Source organism: Larus michahellis, chromosome 6, assembly GCF_964199755.1.
Source record: "Larus michahellis chromosome 6, bLarMic1.1, whole genome shotgun sequence".
Classification (NCBI taxonomy): Eukaryota; Metazoa; Chordata; class Aves; order Charadriiformes; family Laridae; genus Larus; species Larus michahellis.
The window spans coordinates 2,211,460-2,238,597 of NC_133901.1; the positions used below are offsets into that span (position 1 = coordinate 2,211,460).

At 41.4% G+C, this 27,138-nt stretch overlaps 1 protein-coding gene across 7 annotated transcripts in view; it reads left to right on the top strand.

The window, feature by feature from the left end:
- Positions 1–26,562, top strand: part of GNB4 (G protein subunit beta 4) — a 71,610-nt gene extending 45,048 nt beyond the window's left edge. For 5 of the 7 annotated variants that reach the window (XM_074590359.1, XM_074590364.1, XM_074590360.1 and 2 more), the window contains 9 exons: positions 15,082–15,181; positions 19,694–19,732; positions 20,485–20,591; positions 21,535–21,598; positions 22,435–22,597; positions 22,786–22,852; positions 23,078–23,279; positions 24,464–24,680; positions 25,901–26,562. In XM_074590359.1, coding sequence (XP_074446460.1) covers positions 15,125–15,181; positions 19,694–19,732; positions 20,485–20,591; positions 21,535–21,598; positions 22,435–22,597; positions 22,786–22,852; positions 23,078–23,279; positions 24,464–24,680; positions 25,901–26,007 — 1,023 coding nt within the window. In that variant the 5' untranslated portion in view covers positions 15,082–15,124 and the 3' untranslated portion in view covers positions 26,008–26,562. Of the gene's footprint in view, positions 1–7,401; positions 8,176–15,081; positions 15,182–19,693; positions 19,733–20,484; positions 20,592–21,534; positions 21,599–21,757; positions 22,598–22,785; positions 22,853–23,077; positions 23,280–24,463; positions 24,681–25,900 lie in introns of those variants that run through there. The other 2 variants (XM_074590361.1, XM_074590365.1) reach the window with 2 other exon arrangements.
- The last annotated feature ends 576 nt before the right edge of the window (positions 26,563–27,138 follow it).

Here is a 27,138-nt window from a genome sequence, read left to right on the forward strand (position 1 = left end):
TTCCCTCCTGTTAATTATACAGTTTGGGACTAGACGTGTTGTCTTCCATTAGACTCATTATCGCAGCTTGGAAAATACATGATTTTCTAGATGGGTTTTCAGTTCTGAAATAGGAGCGCAGCAAGTCTCAAAGCTAAGTATGAGTTGAGGAAAAAAAATTGCTTAGAGTTTGACCTGGTTATATATAATCGTGAAACACCAGAATAGTAGCTGTTCTCTGCTAGGCAGAGGGTGTTAGGAGAAGAAGGGAGGAGAGGGGAGATGGGTAAGCAGCCTCTAAAACCCACTATAAAAGCATTGGGAGAGACGAAAACTGTAGTTTTTGGAGTCTGGCAGGGTTTATGTATTCCGTGGAGTTCTGTGTTCTAGCTTGGTCTCTGCTTTGAGACGTGTTTTGTCCGTTTTCTACTCTCTGAACTGCGCGATGAGAGCGATTGCTGGGTGAGAAGCAGTTCCCTGCTGAGAGCCGGGTGCTTTTCCGTTTTTACCACCTGTCAGTGCATGCTAGTTCTGGTTTGTAGGGGTTGCCGTGCTTCACCTGCAGAGTTAACTGCAAGAGCGTTTGATGTGCTTTCTGGAATTTCATGTCACTTTGGTAGTTCTTGTGGGGAGTAGTGGGAATATGGGGGGACAGGAGCCTGCAAAGTCATTGGAGTGTGCAGTGGAGAACCTAAAGCTTCTTTGCCTTCTACTAGAAATACTGGAAGTGACGTAAAAGATGGTTGCTAATCTGACAATTAAGTGATAGATCTAGTAGCTGTAATTACTGGTTAAAGTTGGGGGAAGTCTGAAGTAACTTTAACAGGAGTAATAACTGTATCAACAAATTAAAATGAAACAAACCACATGACAAACCCTTACAATCCTGAAAGTCTTTTAATGGGTTGGGAACCTTCAGTGGGTTTTTGCAATGTTTGTTTGTGATTCTTGAGCGTGATAGCTGTGGTGAAGTTAATTTGCGCTTCCAAAGAACAGACTGATTTTATCTTGGGAAGAAGGGGGCGTAGAGAGATCATAAATGTATGGATATGTCTCGCTGTGTGTCTGATACGGCAAAATACAGGCAATATTGAATTATGTATTATTTCTTTGCAATTGGCAGTTTTTACAGTGGATAATATAGAGGAGTTATACGGATTTTAGTATGTTGAGAACAAAGGCTGTAATAATAATAATCTTTCATCTGTTAATCATGAAAAATTTGAGTTTCAGTTTACAGGGATGTCTTTTTCTGTATTGTTAAAGTGGTACAGCAAACAGCTGCTGCTCGCTCGCTCCTTCAGCCCTTTCCTGAGTGCTTGAAGAGTTGGTCTCGGGTCATTGAGATCTTAAAGATTGTTGGTTACAAATGTCATCTGTTATATTTATGTTGGATAATGAAAGTTTCAATTATATCTGTATGTTGCATAGCTGACTACTAATATATCTAGGATTTAATTTGTACAAGTATTTTAGTTTTCCAAACAGTTTCTAAAGAAAAACCTGGGACTCAAAAAGCTCATTAGGAAAACTTGCAAAAATATTTTTGAATACAGATCTGTGCATAGTTCTCTCCTAGAACATAGAACTTTTAAAAACTCCACAAAATTTATGAATATAAGATTTTGAAGGTGAAATAAGAAATAAAAACAAACACACACACACCCCCCACCCCCCCCCCAATACGCAGTGCATTTTAAATCTTCCTCTCTTCTCTGCCAGAGTCATAAATTAACTCTGTTGTGTCACTGAAGACAGGGTCATTTGATTTACTGTTTTTTATCTCAGGAGTCCCTTTAAAAGGTCTCATCAAACAGTAAGAAATTCAGAATCTCTGAGCTTGATATGCAATGCTTGCTCATGGGATATAAATACTGAGGGACAATGATAATGCAGTGATTGTGTTTTGTACTTAATGCTGTCTGAGAATATTGATGCTCAGATTAATGCAATTCCCAAGTGCCTGGAACTTGCCATTTAGGAAGTATGCATAGTATTATTAATCAAGAAAATATTTTTTAAATTCCACCAAAATTTTTCGCTCCTATAATTGGATGCAGACCTGTCACTTAGTTCATCTTCTGAAGTGTGTAATTAAATTTAGTTGTTATTGTTTTGTTCTGGTGTGAAACCTCTGTGTTTTGCAACTGAGTGTTTTGTAATAGAATTTATGTGAAAGATGCTAAACAGAACTAGAGCAAATGATCGTGAAAAACATGAACGTATGCCCTTCTCTTAAGGTTGTGGTTTGATATCTGATACTAGGGCAGAGACCTGCATGGAGCTTTCTAGATAGCACGAGGCAGTGCTATACAAAGCTGCAGCTTTAATTTTTAAAAAAATCTGTCCTGTTTAGGGTTGTGTGAATGTGTTCAGCAGTATGCGAACCATGAAACGGTCCGTCTTTGCAAAAAGCCTGAGACAAAAGACCAAGAGGTGAACTTAATGTATTGAATGGGCATCATCTTGGATGCCATCAATGATACTCGACGTTCTGATTATTATGAATTGCTGCAGTTAGTGTGGGGAAATACCGTGGTGAGAAGATGCATGAGAACAGAGCCAAAGGTTTATAAAAAACAGAATTAAAACAAATATAGGTGGACGTCGACTAGCAAGTAGTGATGCTGTTCAGTGAAGGCAGTTTCATTTCCCTTAAGATGTCTCAGCTTCCAAAAGTATGTGAAATGCTGACATGCAGTAAACAGAACTCTGATTCACTTACTGTAGCTCTTGCAGTCTGTTGCCTTCTGAAAGGACTTTAACGGGGAAGGAGGGGAAAGATAGAAGTGCCTGACTGTAATGTAGAGCAAAAGGCACTTTCAATTACATAAAATAAGCTGTTTGGAGGCAAAATAGGTTTTGCCAGTTTGCAGAAACTGTAGCTTTCCCCACCTTCTCGTGTTAGGTCAGACAAATATTAATCATATGGATTTTCAACATAAGCCAAGTGTTTGAGTCATTGTGAATCCTTCAGTTTTGAAACATTAAAAGAGCTGAGTAATGTTCAGATTAAAATTATTTGTAAGATTTTAATTTTCAAATGGGGAGGAGGGGAACAAAATAAAATCATCAAATCGATGCCAGGACTGAGTGCGTTTCTTAAATGAGATGGAAGATCTTGGAGCTGCTCTGGGTGACTGGCTGGGCAGCTTTGACAAGAACAAATAACGTCCTCACAGCCAGTGGTGGGAGCTCTTGGACCCGTTTGGTTTGTGTTTGTGGCGCAGTTGCTAGTTCAGGTGGTCAGTATCTAGTCTAGCACAGAGCACCCAACCAGTTTCAGCATAACTTGATGACTTGTTTTTTGTGTAAATTTTTGCTGTCGTCTGTATATATATATATTTTACTGTACTAATTATTTCTAACATAAATTGCACTTGTGTCACTTCATATATTAAAATGCAATTTATGTGGTATTTGTACACGCTCAAAGTGTTGCATTAAATTGGAAGATGCTTATTCACAATCTATTGTTAAAACACATGTGGTATTTAAAATTGATCTGATTAAAATAAATATTTGAACAAAGTATTTTTCTGGTGACCCTTTCTATCATGACTGATTGCTTTAAGTGATTGTTCGATTAAAGCAATTTTATCCCTAGTTTGGAAAAGGAAGACGTTTTCCTTCCTTCAGGTTCGTGATTTAAATTGGGCTTAGTTGTTACCGAGCTGAAAGAAATACTCAGATTGCATATATAGATGCTACGCTTGTCAAAATCTGATGTAACACACTGTACATGTAGAGCCTCAGTGCGTATCCAGTGACTTTGATCAGTTTTGGTGATTTGACTTAAAGATTTTGATAATGCAATGTCATGTCAGAGTACTAAAAATTAATAGAACTGTGTTAATTAGGTTTTAGGTAGGCTTACTCTATAAAAGCTTTTTCCACCCCGAAATAATAAGTTAGGTTTAAGCGAATGTATTTGCCTTGTGTTGCTGTGTGAGAATGCGGACTGGAGTCCTTCCCTCTACACCTGCGCGTTGGTGGTGGGAGGGAGAGGAAGCAGAAGAGCTAATCAAGGTTTGTGGCAATCTCAATTGGGTACAATAGGCAGAGTCCAAAAAACGGCACAGCGAAGTTTGCAAGAAGACATTAAGTCCAGATGCCCTAGAGTTCCAAGAAACTAATAATGCTGCTGTTATCCTGCCGTGGGACGGGTTGACAGACGCAGCAGTGATGCTGGATGCTCCTGACAGTGTTGGGGGGATGAGCAGTGGTCCAAGGGGAAGCCTCACAGCATTTTATAGACTATTAAATGCCTCTTTTTAATCTTTACTGACTAACCCTTGTGGGGCAAGAAACTTCTCCATTGTGGTTGCTCTTTCTAGTAGTTTGGATACAAGGTGTCTAAATAAAAAACAGTATGGAGAATGAGGTGGCCAGGAAGTAAAACTACCGGTTTGGGTGCTACAAACCCACCCTTCATCTCCAAGATACACAACAGAAAAGGGGAAACTCCTCTTTTGACTTAGAAGCAGCCCAAAAGAGGGAGGTTAGTTATTTTTTTGTACAGCAGGATAAAAATGTAATACAAGTCCAAAGTGGAAGTGCTATAAGTGAGTATGTTGCTGTTCCCCAGACTTTAGGAAAAAGCAGCTGATTGGGAAGGTCAGGTAGCTGGAGAAAGGAAGTCATTAAGGCATTTTTTTTTCCTCTCGCCTATTATAGTTTGTTACAAATGCAAATAGATGGGCATCGAAAGCCAAACACACGCTTCGAAAAGGAATGAAATGAAGAAAAGAGAATTGACTTTTCCTAGTGGTGTTGCTTCAGAAGCTTGAGCAATTTTCTGTTCTCAATCTCTACAGAAACCTCGTGGCCCTGAATCGCAGACCTTCCTATAACTGTGATAAGAGGACAGCTGAAAGCCAGCATCCTGAGCAAACAGTTAAATTACTTGAGAGTTTCGTTGGTATGGCTAGAGTTTGCCTTTTCATTGAGTCGGACACCGTTGTGCTTTGCGCTTAGCTTCTGGAAGCAAGAGTTTAAGGATATTTAGTCATTTTTACTCATCTTTTAGTCACAATTGACTCCAAAATGGTAGCGTGCATATCCCAAACGTTAAACCAAAAGACTTGGTAGAACAGTGTCTGCTCTCTGGTGAAGGCTGGGAGCAGAGACGCTGCTGTTGACCCAGCTTGCTTTGCTGAGAGCCATAGGAAGTATTTCCAAGGAGAGAATTTTCAGTGGATGGGAGAGATGACCTCCAGTGTGTGGGGCCACAGGCTCTCCTGCGGCCACGGTCCCTGGCAGATACATTCCTGTCCGGAACCTCAGCCTTTGTCTCCAAAGGGGGATGCTGCTATTTATGACCTTGTGAGTGTCACGTTTTCATAGAAAAATTCTCATATTAAAAAAAAAAAAAGTGACACTTTAGGGAAGACTGCTTCTAGTGGAATTATTGTACTTCTTTCCTTCAGCATTTTGTTTCTCTTCCATCCTCTTCTGTTGGAAACTTCATCTGAGGTTATTTTCCTGACAGTAGCCAGGTAGGTAACTTCTGACTTTTGGCCACTATAACCGGTATGTTTATGTGACCTGCATATATAAATATATTATTGTATTTTTACCTGTAGAGATGGTTTTTGTCAGAGTTAGGTTGGTGGTTGGACTAGATGATCTGAAAGGTCCCTTCCAACCTTGGCAATTCTATGATTCTGTGATAAATCCATTTGGATTTTAATGCATTGTAAAGGCCTGAAAAATAATGAATCACAAGTTTAATTTACAACTTCCTTTTAAATAATGGCAGCTTTGTCTAGATAGGTTCTTTTATAAGAAAGATTTCTATCTTGCCTAAAAGCTTTTTGTTAGATATAATCACTATGTTAAAAATACTCCTACTATAAAGACAGCCTTCATTTTGAGAACCCTACAAGTGTGAAGATAGTTAGAAGCACAACGATACATATTGCTTTAACATAACATCTTCTTTACATACTCAGTGTACTTTCTTTTTTAATAAGTGACTGTTGGAAGACAGGCAATACTGCATGAGAAACATCAAATAGTAATTCAGAAGAGTATAGATTAGTTGTATCAGTCTCATTGCAAGTGGTACCTGAAGTAGTTACACAGCCTGTGTGCTCTTCATCCCGTACTTGTGTTAGTAGGGGCAAAAACCAGTACTTAGGGGTTTCGCTTTCCAGTAATCATTCAGTGAATCAACTCACTCTAAAGTGAGTTGTTTTGATAGTTGTTTTTTTTTTTTTTTTAAGGCCTATGATAATATGCATCTCAAAAAAAAAAAAAAAAATCAGAAAAAACCTACTGAAGTAGCCTGAACTCTAGTCTGGAAGAGGACTTACTTTTTGTGGCTTAGAATCACAACTAATTGACCAGAAATGTATTGTGAAACAAAAGCAAAATTAAAATTAGACCTGAGGGCAGTAGTTTTATCTGATCTTTGGATAATCAATATAAAAAAAGCAAATGTTTATATTCCCTTGTTTTCTTCTGAAAGAGTACAGCTGTATGCTAAATGTTACAGCTGCATAATTATGTGAACTGCATAATGCCGCGCTGTAACTTTGGTACCAAGGGAGTATGTGTGTGGTGCTGAATGGTGAGGAGGAGGGAGGGATGCTGAAGACTATGTATAGATCAAATGCATTTTTTATTTATTTTTTTCCCCGAGCTAGTGATACATTTGAAAGGATGCAATGTGTGTGTGTAACTGGTACTGCTGGGCTTTCTGATCCTGAAGCGTGTAAGAACGCTCCACTTTCAAAAACTGTGGGCCAGAAATTATTTCAGTCGAGTGAATAGTCATCGTAGTTGAACCGAGGCACTTTTCCTGTAGACGCTCTTAGTTTCTCTTAATGTGTATCTTCTCCATTGACTTTAAATTTAAAATTTTCTGGGTGCTTAGTGCCTTTTATGCAGAGCGTGTGGTCTGCACACTCTCAGAAAACAGGAGGCCGCTTGAGTAATCTTTTGTGCGCGTAGGTGCCAGACCAGATTTTATATGTACAACACTGCTCGGCCCTGCAAGATGCAGGGGTACTGTGCCACTTCAGTAAATACCAGTGTCCCAGCCCCTTCAAAAAATCAACAGGCAAACTTGTTTAGCGATGGATTTAAGTGTAAGTGGTCTTTCAAAATGACATTGAATTGTCACTCCACAGTACACTTCTCATCGCAAAACTTGTTAGAATAGCTTCTGGGTATAGCTGGATGTTTGAAGAGGCAAATAAAGTAGTACATCAGCTCACTCTGCGTGTGTGTCCACCTGTCTGTCCCCAAGGAAGGAACTAGACTGGAACCATCTCTGTCTTGTTACTTAGGGTTATATCTTTTTGCTTTCTTAAGATTTTTCTTGCCATTTCTTACATGTTTTGAATTGCAAAGCTAATGATAATTTGTTCAGTGATGGAGTGTCCTGTGGTCAGTGAACCAGATTTTCACTGGAGAATCATTATTGTAGTCACAGAAGACAACATAACTTGAATTTCACATGAAGTTCTGTTTGCAGGGAGTGTGATAAAAATAAATCTGTGCTTACGTACCAAACCATTTTGACCTGGAAACGAACACCATGAATATAAGATGCACGAATGTTACTTTTGGAAAAATCACTGTTTTGGACTGTGAAATATTCATGACTTTTAAAAATTCTTTCCTTCCTGTGCTTTTTTCAGCCTTGTGCTTAACACTGAATTTCTTGGGGTTTTTTCTGGAATTGTGTGTATGTGGGAAAGAAGAGTAGGGGCTTTATGTATGTGTTTTGTGAATGTACTTGGCTTAGACTTCAAGCTGTGTTTTAGAAATAAACTCTCATATCTCTGAGCTTAAGACAGCAGCCTGGTAAACTCTCAGCTTGTTGTATAAAAATCATAAAATCACAGAATTGTCTAGGTTGGAAGGGACTTTTCAGATCGAGTCCAACCATAAAAAGAAGGGTAAAAGTCAAAAGTCACTGATTTTTTACTAGTGAACTTAGTAAGAATTATTTCACTGTAATTTCTAAACTGTGATTTCCTTTGTCTCTTTGTGAGTGCTGTGAACAAGGTTGGTGTTTGTTGGTCTATTTGTCTTCCATGGCAACCGTAATCGAAGAGGGATGGAGGCAGAGAGGTGTGGGGATGTGATCGCTGCCCAGGTTTGCTCTCTGTTTCAGTACTGAAGGTGAACGCAGATTCGTCTGACTCACATTGCTTCTGTGAATACCTCCTGGTACTTATTCTGGTAAATACAAACATTTTTACGTGGCAGGTGAAATATGTGTATTTCAAAGTTACGCTGCGATCACAAGCCGAATCGCTGTGTGTGTATAAAGTGGCACGTGTTTCTGCTCTTTCTGACGTGGAGCGGTGCGAGGTGTTTTCGGCGGTGGAAGGAAGGAGCGATGTTGTTGGCTTGAAACTGCTTCTGCCGCGGGGTTGGTGGGTGGGGTTGGGTTCCTGATGTGGCCGCCGGGGGCTTGTTGGCACACCAGGAGGCAGAACTACTGTCCTGTCCCACTCCTTTGTTTGCTCGTGGATCTCCTCTGTGACCTCTCCTTTCCCGTCGTACATGCCATTTCGAGCACATACGTTCATCGGTTCCTTAAAATTGGGGATGGCATCTGCTGGAGAAACGGGTGTTCAAGTAAGTTCTGCTCGTACCCTTCCTCTCGAGAGGCGTTGGTTGATTGTTTCCTGTTTTTGTACTGAAGCTATACTGGAGATGTATCACTTTAAAACACTTCCAAAATGTGCAGAAGTGCAACAATAGCGCTGACCTCAGCGGCGAGGTCACACCCAGGCTGCTTCCTGTTTTCTTCTTGGGGAGCCCGCGGCCCCCGGCATGGGACAACTTGCCTTGACGCCTGCCCGGGGGTGCGGAAATCGGCCACAATGAATTCCCTCTCACTAAACGAAAATCTAAAAATCTTAAGGAAAACATTCGGTTAGGATTTCCAAGCTTATTTTCAAAATTGTAACAATTTTTGTATTAAATTAACCGTTATTCTCTTTCTTTACTGAAATATCCAAAGGCGTTCTGTAGCTAATACCCCCTGCAAAAATATATGTTAAAGATACACAAGGGAAGGAGACACACTGAAGAATTTTGAGAGGAGAGAGAGGAGGAAAGAGCGAGGTACAAAATGGCACAATTACAGCCCTTATATACTGTTATTTCAACTTACGCCTCTCTCTGCTCAGATTTAAGTATTGGTTGACCAGTATAAAAGCTCCTTGCTTTGTTGTCTTTTGTTTGTTGATGCGGTACAGCTACAAAGCAGAACAAAGAATTCTCGGGAAAATGAATAGCTGGTAAGGTCTCTGAGAAACAGGAGAGACAACACAGGGCCAAGGTACAGTGGAAAAAAAAAAAAGGCATTAAATGTTTAATTTTCCTCAGTGGAGAGCTGGGTGTGTGTGTGGTCCTCAAACAGCTCTACTGTAGTAAATATATTACGTAAATCTCCAACTGAAATACTTCATATATATGAAGCTATGCAACTACAGTGTAGCATTAATGCGTTTATTTTAAATGGCCGTTGTGCAGGCAGAGATTTCACTTTATGTAAGGCTTTGTCACACTGTATCAGAGGTTATGGATTTTGAACTGTTCTTGAATATGTCAAATCCATTCCCTTCAAGCTGTAAGAAATAAAACCTCTCTCTGTTTTTCTTCTCTGTTCATGGCTTTGGGGAGACATTAATGAGTGGGCAAAGCTGCCCAAGGTCTTGATTAGTGTCAATAAATGAGGAAATGTTTTATCAAAATCTTTGGCACATCCTGAATATATAAAATGTTAGTGTGAGCCAGTCACAGGAACGGGCAGGAACTCCACACAAGCGACTTCAGCATAGAAAGGTTTTTTGGGCTGAAGCCTGAGTGTGTGTGAGTTACCAATATAGCTCCCTTGAGAGGGATCTGGAGTATTTCTTGGTGTCTTTTCCCTATAATTAGTAAAGCGCTATAGTTAGCATTCCTTATGTTTAGCCACCTGTGTGATCACTAGTAGGGATGATCACACAAAAGCCATGTGAAACCTCCTCTCTTCCTCTCTGCTGTGAGACCTTACCGCATGTGAGTTGAAAATCTGAGGTTGATACGTGTAGGTAAGCACTTATTTCAATTCTGAAGGACTGATTTTTTTGATACAAAATAAAATGCTTGCCTAAATAACTTAGTCGATAGCTCTTAAGAATCCAGTCAGATAGACTATTCTTTCTGCGGTCCCTTTAATCTCTGTATATTTGGCACAAAAATAGCAGTGCTTTATTGTGGGGAGGGGCCTATTTACACTTCTCTAGTCATTTTTTTTCCCCTCTTGTCTGTATGGTGATTTTACAAGGGAATAAGCTAAGCTTTCTCCACAGGTTGCGGAGAAAGTACTTTCGAGACAAGAACCTGTGGTAATTTGTCACTGCCCGCCTGTATAATGAAGAATTAAACTCTTAGCAAATGATGCTGCAACTGAGTCAGGAGTAGTGTAAGGGGTAATTTATCTGTGGAGCACTCAAGCCTGCCGGTGGCTTTCTTGGCGCTAGTACGCCATGGAATTTGACTTAGTTAATTATTTTGCCTCGGGAGGCACTTTATTTTGGTATCAGTAAATTCACTCGTACAAGTCCGCTGAGGAAAAATTGCACTGAGGTACAGTTCAGCCTACAAATGACATTGCTTTTATGAGGGCAAAGATGTGCCGCCTCGGTTAGACGAGGGTTCCTGCTCGCAGCGAGCTCCCTGTGCGGCTGCTGATGGGAAGCAGCTCCTCTCCTTGACCCCGTTTCCTCGGCGCTTGGGCGTCCCGCCGTGGAACACCCCCTGGCTACCAACGGCATTAAAAAGTTCCTCGCCTTCCTGTTGCGCATCCCCTCAAGGCCTCTTCGCCATAGCAAATTATATTATTGATAGGACATGGTGGCTTGCGTTTGAAGAGAAGCATCTGGTGCTTCATTGGGGTTTCTACCTGTGAGTGTTGAAAAGCACATACTGCTAGGATTCCGCATCTAAGGTAGCTCAGAATATTCAAAAGACTGAATGCTTATTAAAAATATTAGTAAGTCAGGTAGACATTACATTGCCGCCAGTCTCCCGAGATGGCAGGAGGAATCCTGGTTCTCGTTCTGCCCATGGCGGTGCAGGAGCCGATGGCTTCTCTGCGTGTGCGGCCGAGTGCGACGCAGCCGGGCTCCTGGGGAACTTCGCCTGCGGAATAAAGGATCTTCCAGGCTGCGGAGCAGTGCTCCCTCCTGGCTGTGGTATTTTGATCTTCCTGAGGGGAGAATGAAGAGGCACGTGGCTTTCGTAACCTAGTACGGGTTGGAGTTGAGTCCACTGAGGTTTTCAGTAATTTGTTATATGAGGAAAAATTTGCAACACAAAGATCATCTCTCTTCTTTGCGATCCCTGTAAGCCCTGTGAAAGCAGTCCCAGTATTTTATCTGATAAAAACCCGGTTGTTTGTTTTTATCTGATGATGGGTAGCATTGGGAGGTAGCACGCTTCAGGGTTGTGGTGGTGACCTGCTTCTCCGCACCGAGGACAGGTTCATAGGAAGCAGCCTCTGCCATTGCTGCCGGCCACCTCCGTTCTGTGTCCTTGCCGTGCTTTGCCGGTCGCTTCGCTGGTACACTTAAAAACAGTATTACAGCAAGTAGATCTAGTCTGGATAACGGTCTACACATGTTGACTATGGCTTCCTCTCTTTTCCTCTCTTTAACGATCTCACTGTAGATCAGAAGCATTACAAAGGACAGAGATGCGTCTGCGTGCGCAAATTCCAAGCATGTTCCTATCTTCCCGCGTTGCTGTCGTTGAGTGTGGCATCAGTGGGACATTCACACGGTTTGACTGGAGTTAGAGACGCTGCTTGCGGAGTTAGAGTGACTCTGGAACAGCATCCATGGGAGCTTCCGCGCTCCCCACTCAATTTCTGTAATTTCCTGTGGACACCTCAAAATAGGGCTTAAAAAAAAAAAAAAGAAATATCCCGCATGGAAGCATCTTGCTCATGGTTTTGTGAAATACTTTAGGGGCGATGATCATCCAAACACGAGCGGTCGCAGTGGGAACTGCAGCCAGCAGAGCGTTGGATACGTTTCAGTTTAATGGTTAAACTCTGCACTTCGTTTGTTTACTGTAGTATCCCGGTGTTTATATATAGCTTAAGAATATCTCAGAGTTTGCTATTCAGTTGCTGCCTACTGGAAGGGAGCTGTAATACTCAAAGCTAGGCTAATCCAGTTCTAAAATGAATCCAGATTTTGTAGAAATTCATACTGGCTCGGAGGCAGTTCCATGTGCTGAGGTGTAGCTTGACCTTGAACCACTGATACATTTCTGCTGAGCAATAATGCCAATGACCTTGTAAATTAAGAACATCCTGATGTTGCTAGGACTTTTCAGCTAAAAAAAAAAATTTTCTCATAAAAGTATGAGATATCCGTTGTCCTTTAATTTGCTTAGGAATTGATTTTTAAGCTAAAGGTGGGTGGCTGAGAAGGCTTCTGGAGCTGGATTGTGTCCATGTAGGAACTTGTACAGGTATAACACGATTTAAAGCTGTTCAGTTTAACAGCTGTTTAGCTGCTGGTGCAGCTTGGTACAGAAATGGCATTAATGATGAACAGTACCGATAGGAATGACATTAAAGTCATTAACGCTGACTTTGTGGTTGAAGTGCAGCATGGTCATTGATGGGCTTTGAGTGCCAGTGCAAGGCTACAGGTAATTTTCTAATATGCTCATAGTTTTACCTATCAATAAAAAAAAATGCCCTGACCTTAGCTTCTTGTGACCAGCCATGCGTGCTTCCAGTTGAATAGTAATGTCATTTTCTTTATCATCAATTATTCTCTGTCTTGAAGTTACTGTTTGCAGAGCACTGAAGTGTGTGGCACATCGCAGGGCAGAAGCTGACTTCCCTTCTCAGAAAATTAGAGATATATCAAGTTCTCTATTAGGAATCTTTATCTTCCGTTAAAAATAGCATGCGACTGCTGAAACGTTGGCAGATAGCATGGCTGGCTTGCTTTAGACATTTGAGTCCGTTGTTTTGGCTGTGTTACCTTTGTGTAGGTTCTAGGAGGGGAAAAAAAAAGGAAAACATTTTTAAAGGATAATTTGACACTGTCGGAACTGAAAGTGGGGCTATATTTCACAGAGGTGTAGTATTCCAATCAAATATATTGTAATTAAACTTCAAAGGCTATAAGGGCATGTGATTAGCATGCACACTAAAGTGATTACAGATTTTAATGCTTGATTTTTGAAATTGGACATTAGTGTTGATGACTTCTGTTTTATGCCTGCTGTGCATTAAGCATTATTAAACAGTCTGGGCTTCTGAAATAGGAAGATGATGGTAAATTAGTCTCTTAGAATATTCATACATGGATTATAGTGTCTTTGTACTTGAACAGAACACAGGTTGAAGGAAGGGGAAGGTGTGACCTTCATAGTTTCCTTAGGTATAGCTGAAAATATTAGTTAGACCTTTTAAGTCACCACGGTGCTCTTATGGATTAGGCTGTATTTTGATTTGGAGATATCTACTTTGTTTATGTTTGTGGGCTTCACGGTGATATTTGTGGAAGTTGTGGAGGGTGAGCTTGATAGGTAAAAGGAGTAGGTGGATAATTAATGAAGATATACTTTGCTTCTTGAGTAGTGAGAACTTTCGTAGCTCTCAAACGCTGGTGCAAGCTGCTAGTCCAAAGGTGATTATCTTATTAGTAAGTTACTTTGAACGAAAAACTTTCACTCCTTCCATCTAGGAAGCGTCTTGTTTTATAGATGGAAAAGCAGCCTTCCAGAGCCTGCCTTCTAGAGCATGTCACTACTGAACCACAAAGAGCCAGCAGTGAGACCAAATAAAGGGGTGTCCCTGGAGGTCTACAACTTACCAGACACGCCGACCTTTCTCTCCCTGTTTTTTAGCCATTTTTCAATGGACTGAATTGGGGGGACGCTACTGTATTGTCTCTCGTACTTCAATAAAAAGCTTAGAATAATGTCTTGAATAGGTTCTTCTCCTCACTTCTTTTTCTTCCTCCCTCAATTTTCATTTTTTGTGAGTAGCAGTCTGACTTTTGTATTTCTTCTATAAGCCAGAAGTGTTCTGGGCTTTTGAGATAATGTAGTGGGACCACCACTGCCACCTTTCTGCTGTGCTTTTTCTATCATGAAAAAAATACAAACAAGTGCCTCCCTTGTTCCTGAGCAAGCTACTCGCTTACTTCACTTTCACTGCAAGGATGTGGATATTGATGTCTATGTGTATGTGAATAGACTTTAAGCGATAAAGAGGAAAATTGATCTAAGGAAACTGTTCAACACACTGAAAAGAACAGATGCAAAATCTGATTGAAATAAAGGACTAACCTGAAAGTCTGCTTGCGTGTGGTCGTACCCTTTATTGATCTTTTTATTGAGTCCTTGCTCAGATGAGAACTGCTTTGGGCTGCTGTGGGCTGTACCAGCATGAGGACGCTTTTAGGGATGGTTCGGTCTTTACTATCCCTTCTCACTGAGTGGGTGCTTTTGAAACGAAAACATAAAAAAATATTCTACAAAAAAGTTGTAGAAAAGCTGCTATTTCAGCTGCAGTCTAGGATTTAAAGTTTTCATCTTTAATTAAAATGAAACCCGCCTTGGATGTCACGTGCGAAGGTGCGTGTATGCTGTGGATTGTATGTATAGCATTGTATCGCAAAGGTGCTTGTATGACATTGATGGATATTGATTGTATGTATTGATCCCGAGCTCCAAGGTAGATATTGAGGGCGACCGCTGCAGTCTTTGCTCTCTGTTGCCATCTTGGGGTGAAGACTGAGGAGGTTTCTGGGTGGGTGAGAAGAGTGGCACTAAAAATCCGTTCAGTGACAGTATTTTAAGGTTACAGTGGGTGGTTCTGTTGACGGTTGCTTCTCTATTCAAAATATACTTCATTTAATTCTGCTTTTCATGGCAATTCAGAAACTGAAATAACTTAGGTCTTGCCAAATTTATTAGGGGGTGTACTAAAGGGAGTATCTACTTGGAAGCCTTTCTAAAAGCAGAATAAATATATATAGGCTTGTGGGGTTTATTGTTTTGTTTTTTAAAGAGGAGAAAGTGATACTGAAACTTATTTTTCTTACCTCTTATTGGCAGGTTTTCTTCACCAGTGGAGTGTGAGAAGTAGAGACTGAAGAAGATGAGTGAGCTGGAACAGTTACGGCAGGAGGCAGAGCAACTGCGAAATCAAATCAGAGTAAGAATTGCTAATTGCTTGTTTTTCATGATGAAGTTCCTCCTTTAAAGGAATAAAGTGTAAAGATTGCATCTATTACTGCTGCTGTTTAAGTTGCGCAGAGCTGAAAATATTTTCAGGATATTTGTTTAACAAGCAGAAAAGTAAGCCATCGGCATAATGAAATTGTTTCTTGAACAAAACGTTTTATTTCCTGTTGAAGTTTGCTATGTTTTGTTACTAGGGGTGTTTGTATCTCTGCAATTTTTTTTATTTTGGATTTAAAAAAAAAAACCAAAAAGGAACAGCAAAACTCTAGGATGTAGACACAACAAGTTGGGGTTATGGGTATTATAAAAGCTTGTTTCTGGGCTAAAAGCCACCACTGCGCTGCCACTCTTGATATCATGTAGGTCAAAGCGTGGAGTGCGAGGGGGAAACCTTCTGGGGTGCACGTCATTTCTACAGGCCCTATTTCTTAGCTTCCTGTTGAATTTATTTATTTATTTTTTAAAATGCAGATCGCCTCATATGTGCTGATTTTTTTTTTTTTCTTGAAATTACTCACTGAAGACAAACCAAGTATGAGCTGTCATGCCCAAAGGCAGTTTACCAGGAATCTGTTGCGACATGCCTGTATGTTTCAGTGAGGCAGTTTTCAGCAGAGAGAGAAGTACAAAGTAGAATAAGGATCTTCAGAGTCTGTTTCATCAAAATTTCCTTTTCCTAAACACAAAGCATTCATAAATCTGATTTATGTGGGAACGCCTTATTTGCAAACGTTCCTTTGAGCTAAGACTACAGGTTCCTTAGAGTGTGTTGCGTGTGCACTGACTAAAATTTTAGAGTGGCATCTGCTGGCAGCAGTTGTTTTGTGGTGGTCAGCTGCTTCGTGCGGTAGACGTTAGGCTGCTTGTTTAGTATCAGCCATGCGGTAGACACTCTTAGAATCATCGAATGGTTTGGGTTGGAAGGGACCTTAAAGACCATCTCGTTCCACCCCCTGCCCTGGGCAGGGACACCTCCCACCAGCCCAGGTTGCTCCAAGCCCCGTCCAACCTGGCCTTGAACCCCTCCAGGGATGGGGCAGCCACAGCTTCTCTGGGCAACCTGGGCCAGGGGCTCACCGCCCTCACAGCAAACAATTTCTTCCCAATACCCAATCTAAGTCACCCTTCTTTCAGTTTAAAACCATTACCCCTCATCCTATTGCTGCTTCATGTGTTAGTAGCTGTGTGGGGGGCAAATGTTGCTTTCGTGGCTGCTCATCCAGCATAAGCTGAGGAGAGCTCCGCGTCCTCTTGTTTTCACTTCATGCACTGGTGAAACACAACGCTATCGGTGTCGTGGCACTGGACACCCCTTCTAGCAGCTCTGTAGAGCAATGCAAATAAATCTTAGTTTAAAATACCTTTTTGTAAATTTAAGCTTTATTCCAGCATTGCACACAAAAGGTATACGTAATTTTTCAGTTCTTCCTCTGCCTGATGTGTAAAGACTTTCTCATTACATGCTGTTGGGGTGAGCCAGTTAGTCTTAATTTAGTCTTGGTAATTAATCAGTCTGGTTTTATGCAAAATTGTGTTGTGTGAAGAAAGAGATAGCAGGGAAGTAAGAGTGCTAGACTGTGTTGCAAGAATGTTTGCTTTTTTAATTTTGGAGCATAAAAATCTGATCAGCGCTTTGTAGAAAGACTCCATTTTGTGACTTTCGGTCGATTTAACATTTCCCTTGTCACTCTGTCACCCAAACGTGTAGCTGGATCTATACAGATGTGGCTGAGTAGCCGTGGCTATTGCCATTGGGGTCTTTGGGCTCAGCATTGGCAATGAGTGTTTGCCTCCCTGGGTCCGAATGCAGCGTTGGGCACCTTATGCTTCATTTTAACTTCAGATTCATCTGCAATTAAAAACGCTCCTGATGTCAAAGAGTTTCTTGAATACTAAGTCCAAATAATTCTGTTTCCTATTTGTATGGGTGACTATCCTGCGTATTAAATCATTGCTCAGTTTTCTTTCTAAATAAGTGTTTTGTTTGGGATGGGTAAGAGGAGAGATCTGAAAAAATAAGTTGGTTTTTTTCAAAGTGTGTAGAATATATAGCAGGCTGGTAATTTTCAGGAATTATTTTTGATGCGCTCCTAAAAAGAGATGAGGCCAGTAACAGCATTTGGTATTTTATATACAGATATGAGTTTGCTCTCTTAGTTACTTAAAACTCATGAGTTTTGCCTGTTATTTTCTCTAACAGTGTAATCACGAAAAATCATCTTTGTGCTTACAAGTGAGTTCCAGATAAGATTGTACCTAGCAGCTTCCTAAAGTAGAATAATAGAATAATCTGTGATGCATAGCTGACAGTTTGCCAATAGACTTTTTGTAGTCTGCGATGTTTAGAAATGTGTAGTGATTTATTATTTTTATATTTTTTTTTTTTTTACAATATCTAGGCGTTTTGAGTCCCTTTGTCTCCCCATGCATTTACTAGAGCTGTAGCTCTGTTGTGCACGCAGATAGACTGTGCTGGAGGGATAAAACAAGACTGCGTGAATTCTTAGTGCAGGAAGTTTGGAAGACCAGCGAGCGATGAACGACAGCAGGGTGGCTTTATGGTTCCAGTTGATTCCTAGTTCTGCCTATAAGAAAGGTCCCGTGTGATGCGTGTCCTCGCTTTGAGAACTGAAATTCAGGATACGGTTTTTGGAAGCGTTGCATACTTGGCACAGCGTCATTTGAAATTGAGTGGCATTTTAAAAAAATACATATAGTTTGGGGAAAAAAAATGAAATCTTCAGTGCGTGTGCTAGGAAATCACAGGGGCCGCACATTGGTTGAGCGGATGGATTTTTCCCACAAATACTGCATTGTCTACTGTGTGAACTGAGAAAAATCTACAGTTCTACAGAGCAGCTTTTTTATATTGTGACACTAATGATTCTGTTCCAATGCTGCATACGGAGAAATGACAGTTAAAATGTAAGAACCCAAATAGCCTGGTGAAACTGCTTTTCCTGCAACTTTGCCAATCGTATGGCAAGCGTTAGACGGCCTCAAGTATAAGTGTTGCTAATAGCAATTTCTTGAAGAAAAATTGCTTTGTTTCGTTTAGACTGCATTTGGAATTCGTTTTATGTTGTACGTCTTCAAGTATTTCAGCTAAACTAAACAAAGTTGTTTGAAATCCAGTGTGTTTCTTCCTGTGGATGAAATAAGTCCTGAGCACTAGGGGATTTGCTGCTCTGGTATTTTAAACCCCTCCTGATTCCAGACGTCAACATTTTATAAATATTTCTACAGTTCAGACATTTTAAAAATAAGTTGAGATGACTTAATCCACTCTCAGGCTCGCTTTCTGGGAGGAAAGCTGTAAAGGGTGGTCCAAATAAACACGCACTGAGAAATTGTTCAAATTGTAACGTCAAGTAACTCTCAAGCAAGAGCTTGAAAAAGAGTAAGATCCTGGTCTCAATGTGTTGATGCTGTTCCAAAATGTGTGAGTAAATGTTTCCGTTCCTCCTCTCAGAGAGGACATTGCCATTAGTGTATGGATTGGACACTTTCTTGGGGCAGGGAGACGCAGGAATTAGTGGCGAAGGAGAAATTTCAGGGAGTTAGAGGTGATCTCGTGGCTGATCCTTCAGTCCTGCTGCTGCTTTATCTTTAACTTGTGCTGCAGAGTTCCTGTCTAATTTTAAGGCAATTATTTTAAACTGTGCTTCTCAGAAGTGGTTGCTGACTACGTGCCCGATTTTGGTTTTCGAAGGGGGGAGGCTGAGCTGGGGGAGCACGGTGCAATTGCAGCTGTAACCGAAACTGGGCTTTGCAAAATGCGAGTGGGGCAGCGTCAGGTCTCCAGGCTGTTACTCTGGTCACGCAAACGAAAGTAAAGTCTGTTTTCTAGCTCGGGTGGAATAACATGCAGAAAGTCAGTCATATGCCTATAGAGTCTGAAATAATGGAAAAAAGACAGAGTATCTGTATGGAGACCTGAGCACTAGCCGTTCTGTGAAATGAATGAGAGTGTTAGCTGGCTGTTTTATTTTTGTTTCTTCATTTTGGTCGAAGTTCGTCAGCGGTTTAAGCTTCGGTCAGCCTGCTGTCTGTCCTGCTCACCGGATCCTGCCCGTTCATCCCTCCTCTCCTAACTCCCATCCTCACACCCCGTCTCGCTCATCCCCTACCTCTGGTGCTCGGTGCCCCCACAGCAGGGAACAGTGTGGGGCAGAGGGTGGGTGCTGGGACCCCGGGGCGGCTCCGCATCCCTCTGAATCACGCGCTCTGTGATTCTGTGATCCCTTCTTAAGTCCCTCTCCCTCCCCTGCCCCAGCTTGTGCGCCAGCACTTCAGCTCCTTGGGCCATGAGACACCCGAGGGTGACAGACAGCACGTGAGGTGGTGGTGGCTTGTGGTGGCTTGTGACTTCTTGAGTGTGGTGAAGTCTAGCTTTAGAGTTGGTTCTCCTTTAGGCGCGTTCTCTTAGTTGGTGCTCGGTGTTGCCTTTTAGATTCAAATTTGTTCCATTCTGTTGTTTCAGGATGCAAGGAAAGCGTGTAGCGACACAACTCTTGCCCAGGTATGTTGTCAATTCCGTGCATAGGCTATTACCTGATATGTAAAAAAAAAAAAAAAAGAAAAAATAGAAATCCATACACTTCATGACGGTAACATGCTCCTGTTTAGTAGCTAAAAGAATAAAGTGAAAGAAGCTTTGTAAATGTACTGTGTATTTATACAGTGATTTAAACCAAAACAAAATAACCCCACCAAAAGCCCAAACAAATAAACAAAAGAGCAAAAAAACCCCAACCAGTCAAAAAAACCCTCATCATCTTAATGGGTCCTGCTTTCAGTTTACCTTTTAAACAGACTGTGTTTATTGTGTTTAGTGTATTTAGAAAGACTTCAATGTCTTTTAGCTGTATTTTAGAAACAAAAGTATTTTGCATTTAGAGTTCTGCCATGCTTAAAAAACTAACAGCGCAATACATATTGGAGGATTTTCTTCTGCTGGTTTTAATCGAAAACTTTCAGATTTGATTATCTGAAATAGCCTCAGTATTACATAGCGTTATTTTAAAAAAAACCAAAACTTTCTGAAGTTTCAGATACAGCCATTGTGAAGTGTGTTAGTGTATCTTCTGTAAAATCTGTTTTCCTCAGTTTTGCATGGGCCTAGTCCCGGGTTGTACACTAGTATCCTTTTTGTTTTTTTAACGTTGCATGCCAAGATAGATTGTTTTCTATCAAAGTTCAAAAGTGTTTAGTTATCTTGTATCTTAAAAATAGTTCTCAGTATCTCAGAGGTTTGTTTTTATTTATTTTTAGATCACAACAAGTCTGGACTCAGTGGGTCGAATCCAAATGCGAACAAGGCGTACGCTTAGAGGTCACTTAGCCAAAATCTATGCTATGCACTGGGGATCCGACTCAAGGTGTGTACAGGCCACCTTCCAACCTGCAGATGGAGCGTTAGAAATCAGATTCAGTCACAATTAATACCAGGTTTTGGGAGCCGTGGGGTGTCGGTGCCTGTGCAGGGGGATCACAGACCACGATTGCGGTGGGGTTTTTGCCTTCAGTTATTGTTTGTCTTTTTAAAACCAGTGAGGCTGGCATAGTGGTAACAGGAGGGCTCGACTGAAAGGAGAGGTACTTTGCGTGTTCTTACCACGGACATCTTGCCTTTTCCTTCTTTTCAGCTAAATTCTTTGAGTCTGTTTAAGCAGAGGAGGGTATATGTGGTGAGCCGTATTTCTGGAATGAAGGATATTGTATTTCCCTGAATAATTATGTAACTTCGTTGACAACACAATTTTATGGACTAATCTTATTTCATTGAAAAAAAGATCCTTTTGTGCATAGTGGGAAAAGTTACTTAGCCTCCAGGAGGGAGTTTTGCTGTGCTGCCTTTAGAGCAACCGATGGTCAGATGTTAACGGTGCCTCATGGTCTGCTCTCTGTCGTGTAGTCCAGAGAGAAACAGATCTAGAATCTGCTCCCAAAATAAGATTTATTTTCCCCTAATTTTCTTGTTTGTTTTTGTGTAGCTGTATAGTTAAAATATTAGCATATGAAAAAGAAAAGCAGCTGTGGACAGAGTTCAAAAAATGAGTTTTCAGGAAGTTGTTTGGTTTTGTCCATCGTTAATCATGAGTCCCCGTGGACGCGGGATTCTCTGGTCAGGCAATGTAAAGATTTTTGCAGATTTTTTCTGACAAATGCCCCCACCTCCCAAACAAAATAATAAAAAAGCAGAGGTTATTAAAGAAATGATGAAATTGCTGAACGACTTGGGAATCGTGCATGATATATGTCTATGTTGAGATTTTTCGGTTTGTTGTATGTTAACCTATTTTATTTTGTGTTTATATTTAGGCTACTAGTCAGTGCTTCTCAAGATGGAAAATTAATTATTTGGGATAGTTATACAACAAATAAGGTAGAGTTATTTATAATCCATATCAATAATTGGTGCATAACTTGTGTGTTTGCGGGGGCTTGTGTCTGCTTTTTGTATGGTTGCAAGGCAAAAATGAAAAGAAGCCGTCTTGTTCTAATTCAGACATAATCTTTTTGTTTTTTCTTCTTTCATGACTAGGTGATTACTAGTGGTATGTTGTAGGTTGTGTCTCAGAAGGAATAGTTCTAGGTAATACGTAATATTTTCACTCTACTTTGCTGGTGCAGTAGCTTGTAGCTATTGCTCTCTGCCTGTGTGGTGTGGCTTCTGAAACTAATTTGGCTTTAAATTGTAGAAATACACAATCTGAGAATTTACAGGAGTGTTTTGCTTTTGAGGACAACTAAAGGAGCAGAAAAAAAGCAAAAAAAAAAAAAAAAAAAAAAGCAAAAAGCAAAAAGCTGCTAAATGAGAAAAGCTTAGGTAGAGCGCGGAGCGGTGATCTGCTTCTGTAAACTGGCCGGTCTCCATGGGTACAGCCATGCCTTTTGTAACCTGTAGTTCAGACATGTAGATGGATTGGACAAAGAAATTCAAGTAGAATTAACAAATGTTGTAAATGTTTAAGTTCAGAATAGCTTTGCTATTAAATAATGTTGCATTGAAGTTCTGCTGGTGTTTTTCACCCTAGTATGTATGGATGTATAAACATGAAAGGGGTTGTAATATGTTGTAAAATGAAAATAGCGGAAATTATGATGCACAATGTACTTGGTGTGTTTGATGTGCTGTAATCCATTAACCGCTATGAATGACCGGCGTGGAGAATGAAAAGTGTGGTGTGACGCAGCGCTCACGAGCTCTGTCTCTCCAAGATGCACGCCATTCCGCTGAGATCCTCCTGGGTGATGACTTGCGCCTACGCGCCCTCCGGAAACTACGTTGCCTGTGGTGGGTTGGACAACATCTGCTCCATCTACAACTTGAAAACCAGGGAGGGCAATGTGAGAGTGAGCCGAGAGCTGCCAGGGCACACAGGTCAGCTTTGACTTCGAGTTTCTTATTGCACCAAATGAAACGATCCCGCTTTGAAGTGTATCGTGAGCGCTGAGATCGCGGTGTTGCTTGCAGACGAGCTGTGGGAGAACTTCAGTCACTGCTCTTGGATTTTGAACTTCAGTTGTTGCTCCTGGGTCTGAAACTAACGTTAACTGTTTTGGTTTTAGGATACTTGTCCTGTTGTCGCTTTCTAGATGACAACCAGATTGTCACTAGCTCAGGAGACACCACTTGGTGAGTTTTTGAGCTCTGTTGGCCTTTTTTTATTTATTTTATTTTTCACCCTTTTTTTTTCTTTCCCTTCCCCAATGCCTTAATTTCTATGTAAAACTTAAAGTCTCAAATAACCACATCCGTTGTGGGTTTTTTTTTCTCCTTCTCCAATGCCTTAATTTGTATTTAAAACTTAGTCTCAAACAACCACACCCGCTGTGTTAATGTTGTCGCTTTTATCTGCAGCGCTTTGTGGGATATTGAAACTGGTCAACAGACCACCACGTTCACTGGGCATACTGGCGACGTGATGAGTCTCTCTCTGAGTCCGGATATGAGGACTTTTGTCTCGGGTGCCTGTGATGCCTCCTCGAAGCTTTGGGATATTCGAGACGGAATGTGCAGGCAGTCGTTCACAGGGCACGTGTCGGATATTAACGCAGTTTGTGTAAGTGATGGTTTGTCTTTCCACAGGGGAAGAAAGGGGGAGGAGAACAGCTATCGTTGCATGAATTCAGCTCATCGTCTGCTCGATTACCTTGAGTTAGAATCAATTCCTTTTTTAGGATAGAGACCGTTAAATTGTAGGTAACGAAGAAGGTTGTCTAATAACTTAACGTCTAGTTTATAACTAAATTATTATTGCCATTATCTATGATGCATTGAAGCCTTCCTGGAATAGTTTCAGCTCTGTTTTGGTTCAGTCCCTGAAACCTTACTTTTTTTTTTTTCTAAGAAGCAAAGAATGGAGGAGGGAAACTTTTTGCAGTGTGGCAATGTGTTAAAAACTGAAAATTGTAGATAAATGCGATATACTGAAAGGGAACAAAATAGCCAAGCATCCTCATCTTAAAGTTCTTTGTTGAACGAAAGTGTACTTGGTATTTTCTGATGAAAAGAGCTTTCAGCGAAATATTCTGGAAGGCAAAGTTAAAGTCAGTACTTATGTTGAATATTCATCCCTGGAATCATGTGGTAATATTTATAAACTGGATTATATTTCCTCTCTGTCATAGTAACACTATGTTCTGATCTGCAAGATACAAGCTCTGATAAATAGGGAATGAAATCCTAAATCTAAGCTGCATCTGTTTTTGATAAACATGAAAAATTATTAAGGCTGAGAAAATACCAAAAGCATGACCAGCAGAAAAATGCGGTTCCTATACTTAGACCTGGATCCTGAGATGCGCTGAGCTCTTCCCATTCCCGTTTCCATCAATACGGCTGTTGTAAGAATGACTCACGTTCGGAGTAGATCTTTTTGGAAACGGAATTGCTCGTGATCTTCTGCGGTGGCTGAGCCAACCTGGATGGAACAGCATGTCCGCGGCCCCCCGCCAGGAGGCTATAACCGCCGCTTGCTTCGTTCTGTAGGAATAACTCCTGTGGTACCGCACGCAGGAGCCGTCTGGGTAAAAATTCCAGTCACTCAGGTGTTACCAGTGCTATTCTACAAGTTTTACAGCTGTGCATACGCATTTCTTTAAACATGCAGATGGCTGCTTTTTTCCCTTTAATCTGCCATTATCTGGTCACTTTAGCAAAATAATCCTGTGGTGTTTTTGAAATAATGCACGAACAATATATTTTTCTGGTGTCAAACTCCTGTCTCTTAATTAAAACTTCCAGTTCTTCCCCAACGGCCACGCATTTGCCACTGGATCTGACGATGCCACTTGCCGGCTCTTCGACCTACGCGCGGATCAGGAGTTAATGATGTATTCGCACGACAACATCATCTGCGGGATCACTTCTGTAGCCTTCTCAAAAAGCGGCCGCCTCTTGCTAGCGGGTTACGATGACTTCAACTGCAACGTGTGGGACACTCTGAAAGGGGAGAGAGCGGGTGAGTGCCTGTACCTGCGACGGGCAGAAGTTTTCCGTTTCCACAGATATTCAAAATCTAGGCAAAATGCAAAGCCCGTGCTATTGCTGATGTTGCGGAATCTACTTGCATCCTTCTCTTTATTTTTTTTCTTTTCTTCTGGAATGGCATCCTCTTGTTTTGTTGGGTTTGGTTATATTTTCCGGCTGTTCCATTGCATTATGGTTCCATCTATACCACGTGTGGGGTAGATGCTCCGGTGGGTGAGATCCTCCTGTTGTTGGGTATTGGTCATTGTATGTCTGCCTACTGGAAGACGCCGGCTCTTGGGACTAAGGAACAGCCTCCAAAATCTATTTCACTGCAGTGTGTGAAATTAAGTAATACGAAATCACACACTTGCGTTGACTTGCGCACCCCTCAGAGGAAGTCATTCAGATGGCAGCGAGTTCAGGAGTCCCTTTGCGTTGGGGACTGTCACTTCCTGCTGTTGGGAGGGGGGAAGTGGAGGCTTTTAGTCACTTCTGTCAGGATAGAGGGGTGTTTATAGCAAAGCTGCATCCTTCTCACCTCATACGGTAATTTAAATGACGGGACCCGGTTCCGTTCCAAACCTCGATTCCGCTGTTGAGGCTGCAAACGTGCCCTTTTCCCCGGGAACGTGGACGGGCTGAGCTTTACCAGAGCTCGGGAGAGCAGAGAAGCGCGAGGGCGGGTGGAAGGGAAGCAAAAACAAAGCAGGAAAGAGATGCTGCTTTTATAGTAGTCCCACACAACACACGAGGGATCTTTACTCCTTAGGGCTGGCAAAAGATGGGAAAGTCGGGGTAGTTCCTGTATGCAGGGCGCTGTCAGAAGACATCGTGTTTGGTTTTGAAGCACTTGATGGCTGAAATTGTGGGCAGCATTGCTGAAAGCGTGGGGAAAAACCAGTAGAGAGCCTGATGAGGGATGAGGAGGTCTTTGGGGCAGAAAGAAGGAGAAGTCGTAAGGGCAGAGAGAAAAATGGAGGCAATGTTGTGTGTATGTATTTTTAAAAACCTCTCTGAGTTTCTTGCTATGGCTGTTGTGATGTGTATAGTTCTTCAGGGTAAAGACAAAAAGGACGATTAGATCTTGCATGACACTGTTTTTAGCAAATTTGAAGACTTGCTTGGGAGGGCAGAGCAGGTGACATCCTTGACATCCTTAATATGAATATTAAATATGAATATTAACTCGCATCGCTTCTTCTTTTCCAGGTGTCCTTGCTGGCCATGACAACCGTGTCAGCTGTTTAGGTGTTACTGATGACGGCATGGCTGTAGCTACAGGGTCTTGGGACAGTTTTCTCAGAATCTGGAATTAACTGGGAGCCAAACATGTACATTCTCCATTTGAGATCTGGAGAGATCAATGCTGCAGCCTATAGCTGTGAAATAACATTTCTACCTTGTATTTGCAGGTGAAGTTTTTCTATTCACTGATTATTACACAAAAAAAAGGCTTTCTGTAAACTAGGAAAAAAAAATCAAGTGAAGAAATAGGGGAGGGGGGAAGAAATCACTGACTTTTTAAAAGGGGCCAGCACACATAATCATGGTGACCGACAAACTAAGAGCCAGTCTTTTTGTTTTTGGTGGTTTGGTTAGATTGTCCTTGAAGGGTTTTTGCTTGTGCTCAGTCTGCTAATCCTGTACCTTTATTTTTTTTTTTGTACATAACAGAATATACACATTATAGCAGCCAATCATGTAACATTTGTCTGTATGTAAAGAAATACGTTTGCATTTTTTGAGGAAACTACATTTATAGCTTTGCTTTTAACCCGAGATGTCACTTCTGAGTTTTGTAGTGGATGAACTAGATTGCTGTTTTAAATGTTTTTGTGAATTTACTGTAGATAAAAGTGAAGCCAATGGTATATATGTGTTTTTATAATGGAAGGCATTTGAATTATTTTTTTTTAAAGGCCCTGGAGACTCCCAGTTAATACCTACTGCCTTAGTCACTCACTTCTTGACCTGCTTGCCTATTTTTAGTCATGGGCGTTCTTCCTTCAAGCCGGTGGTTCCTGGTTCATCCATTGCCAGTCAATGGCCTCCAAACACCAAGGAGTTAACGTCAGGCAGACTTGCAAAAACAGCAAAAATAATTAAAAAATAGATTAAAAAAAAAAATCCTGTTCCAGAAGTAATTAGCTTCCTCCCTGCAGCTTTTCGCAGGGGTTATTCCATGCCGTCCCGCGGTGCGGAAGCCAAGTGACCCGCGTCGCTGCCGTTGAGCGGCTGAGTGCTTTCCCTTTGGACAATTCAGGTTTTGACTGTAACCAAATGAAGGGAGTTTTGGCCCGTCACAAACTCCAGCCGATTTGCACTCGCAGACCCATTTGGCAGCCGCTGGGTGCGCAGGAAGCAGCGTGTTTGCAGCGCTCGCTCCGTGACCGCAGTCAGCTGAGACGTTCAGGGGGGACTTTGCTGAAATTCTTGGAGCAGACTGA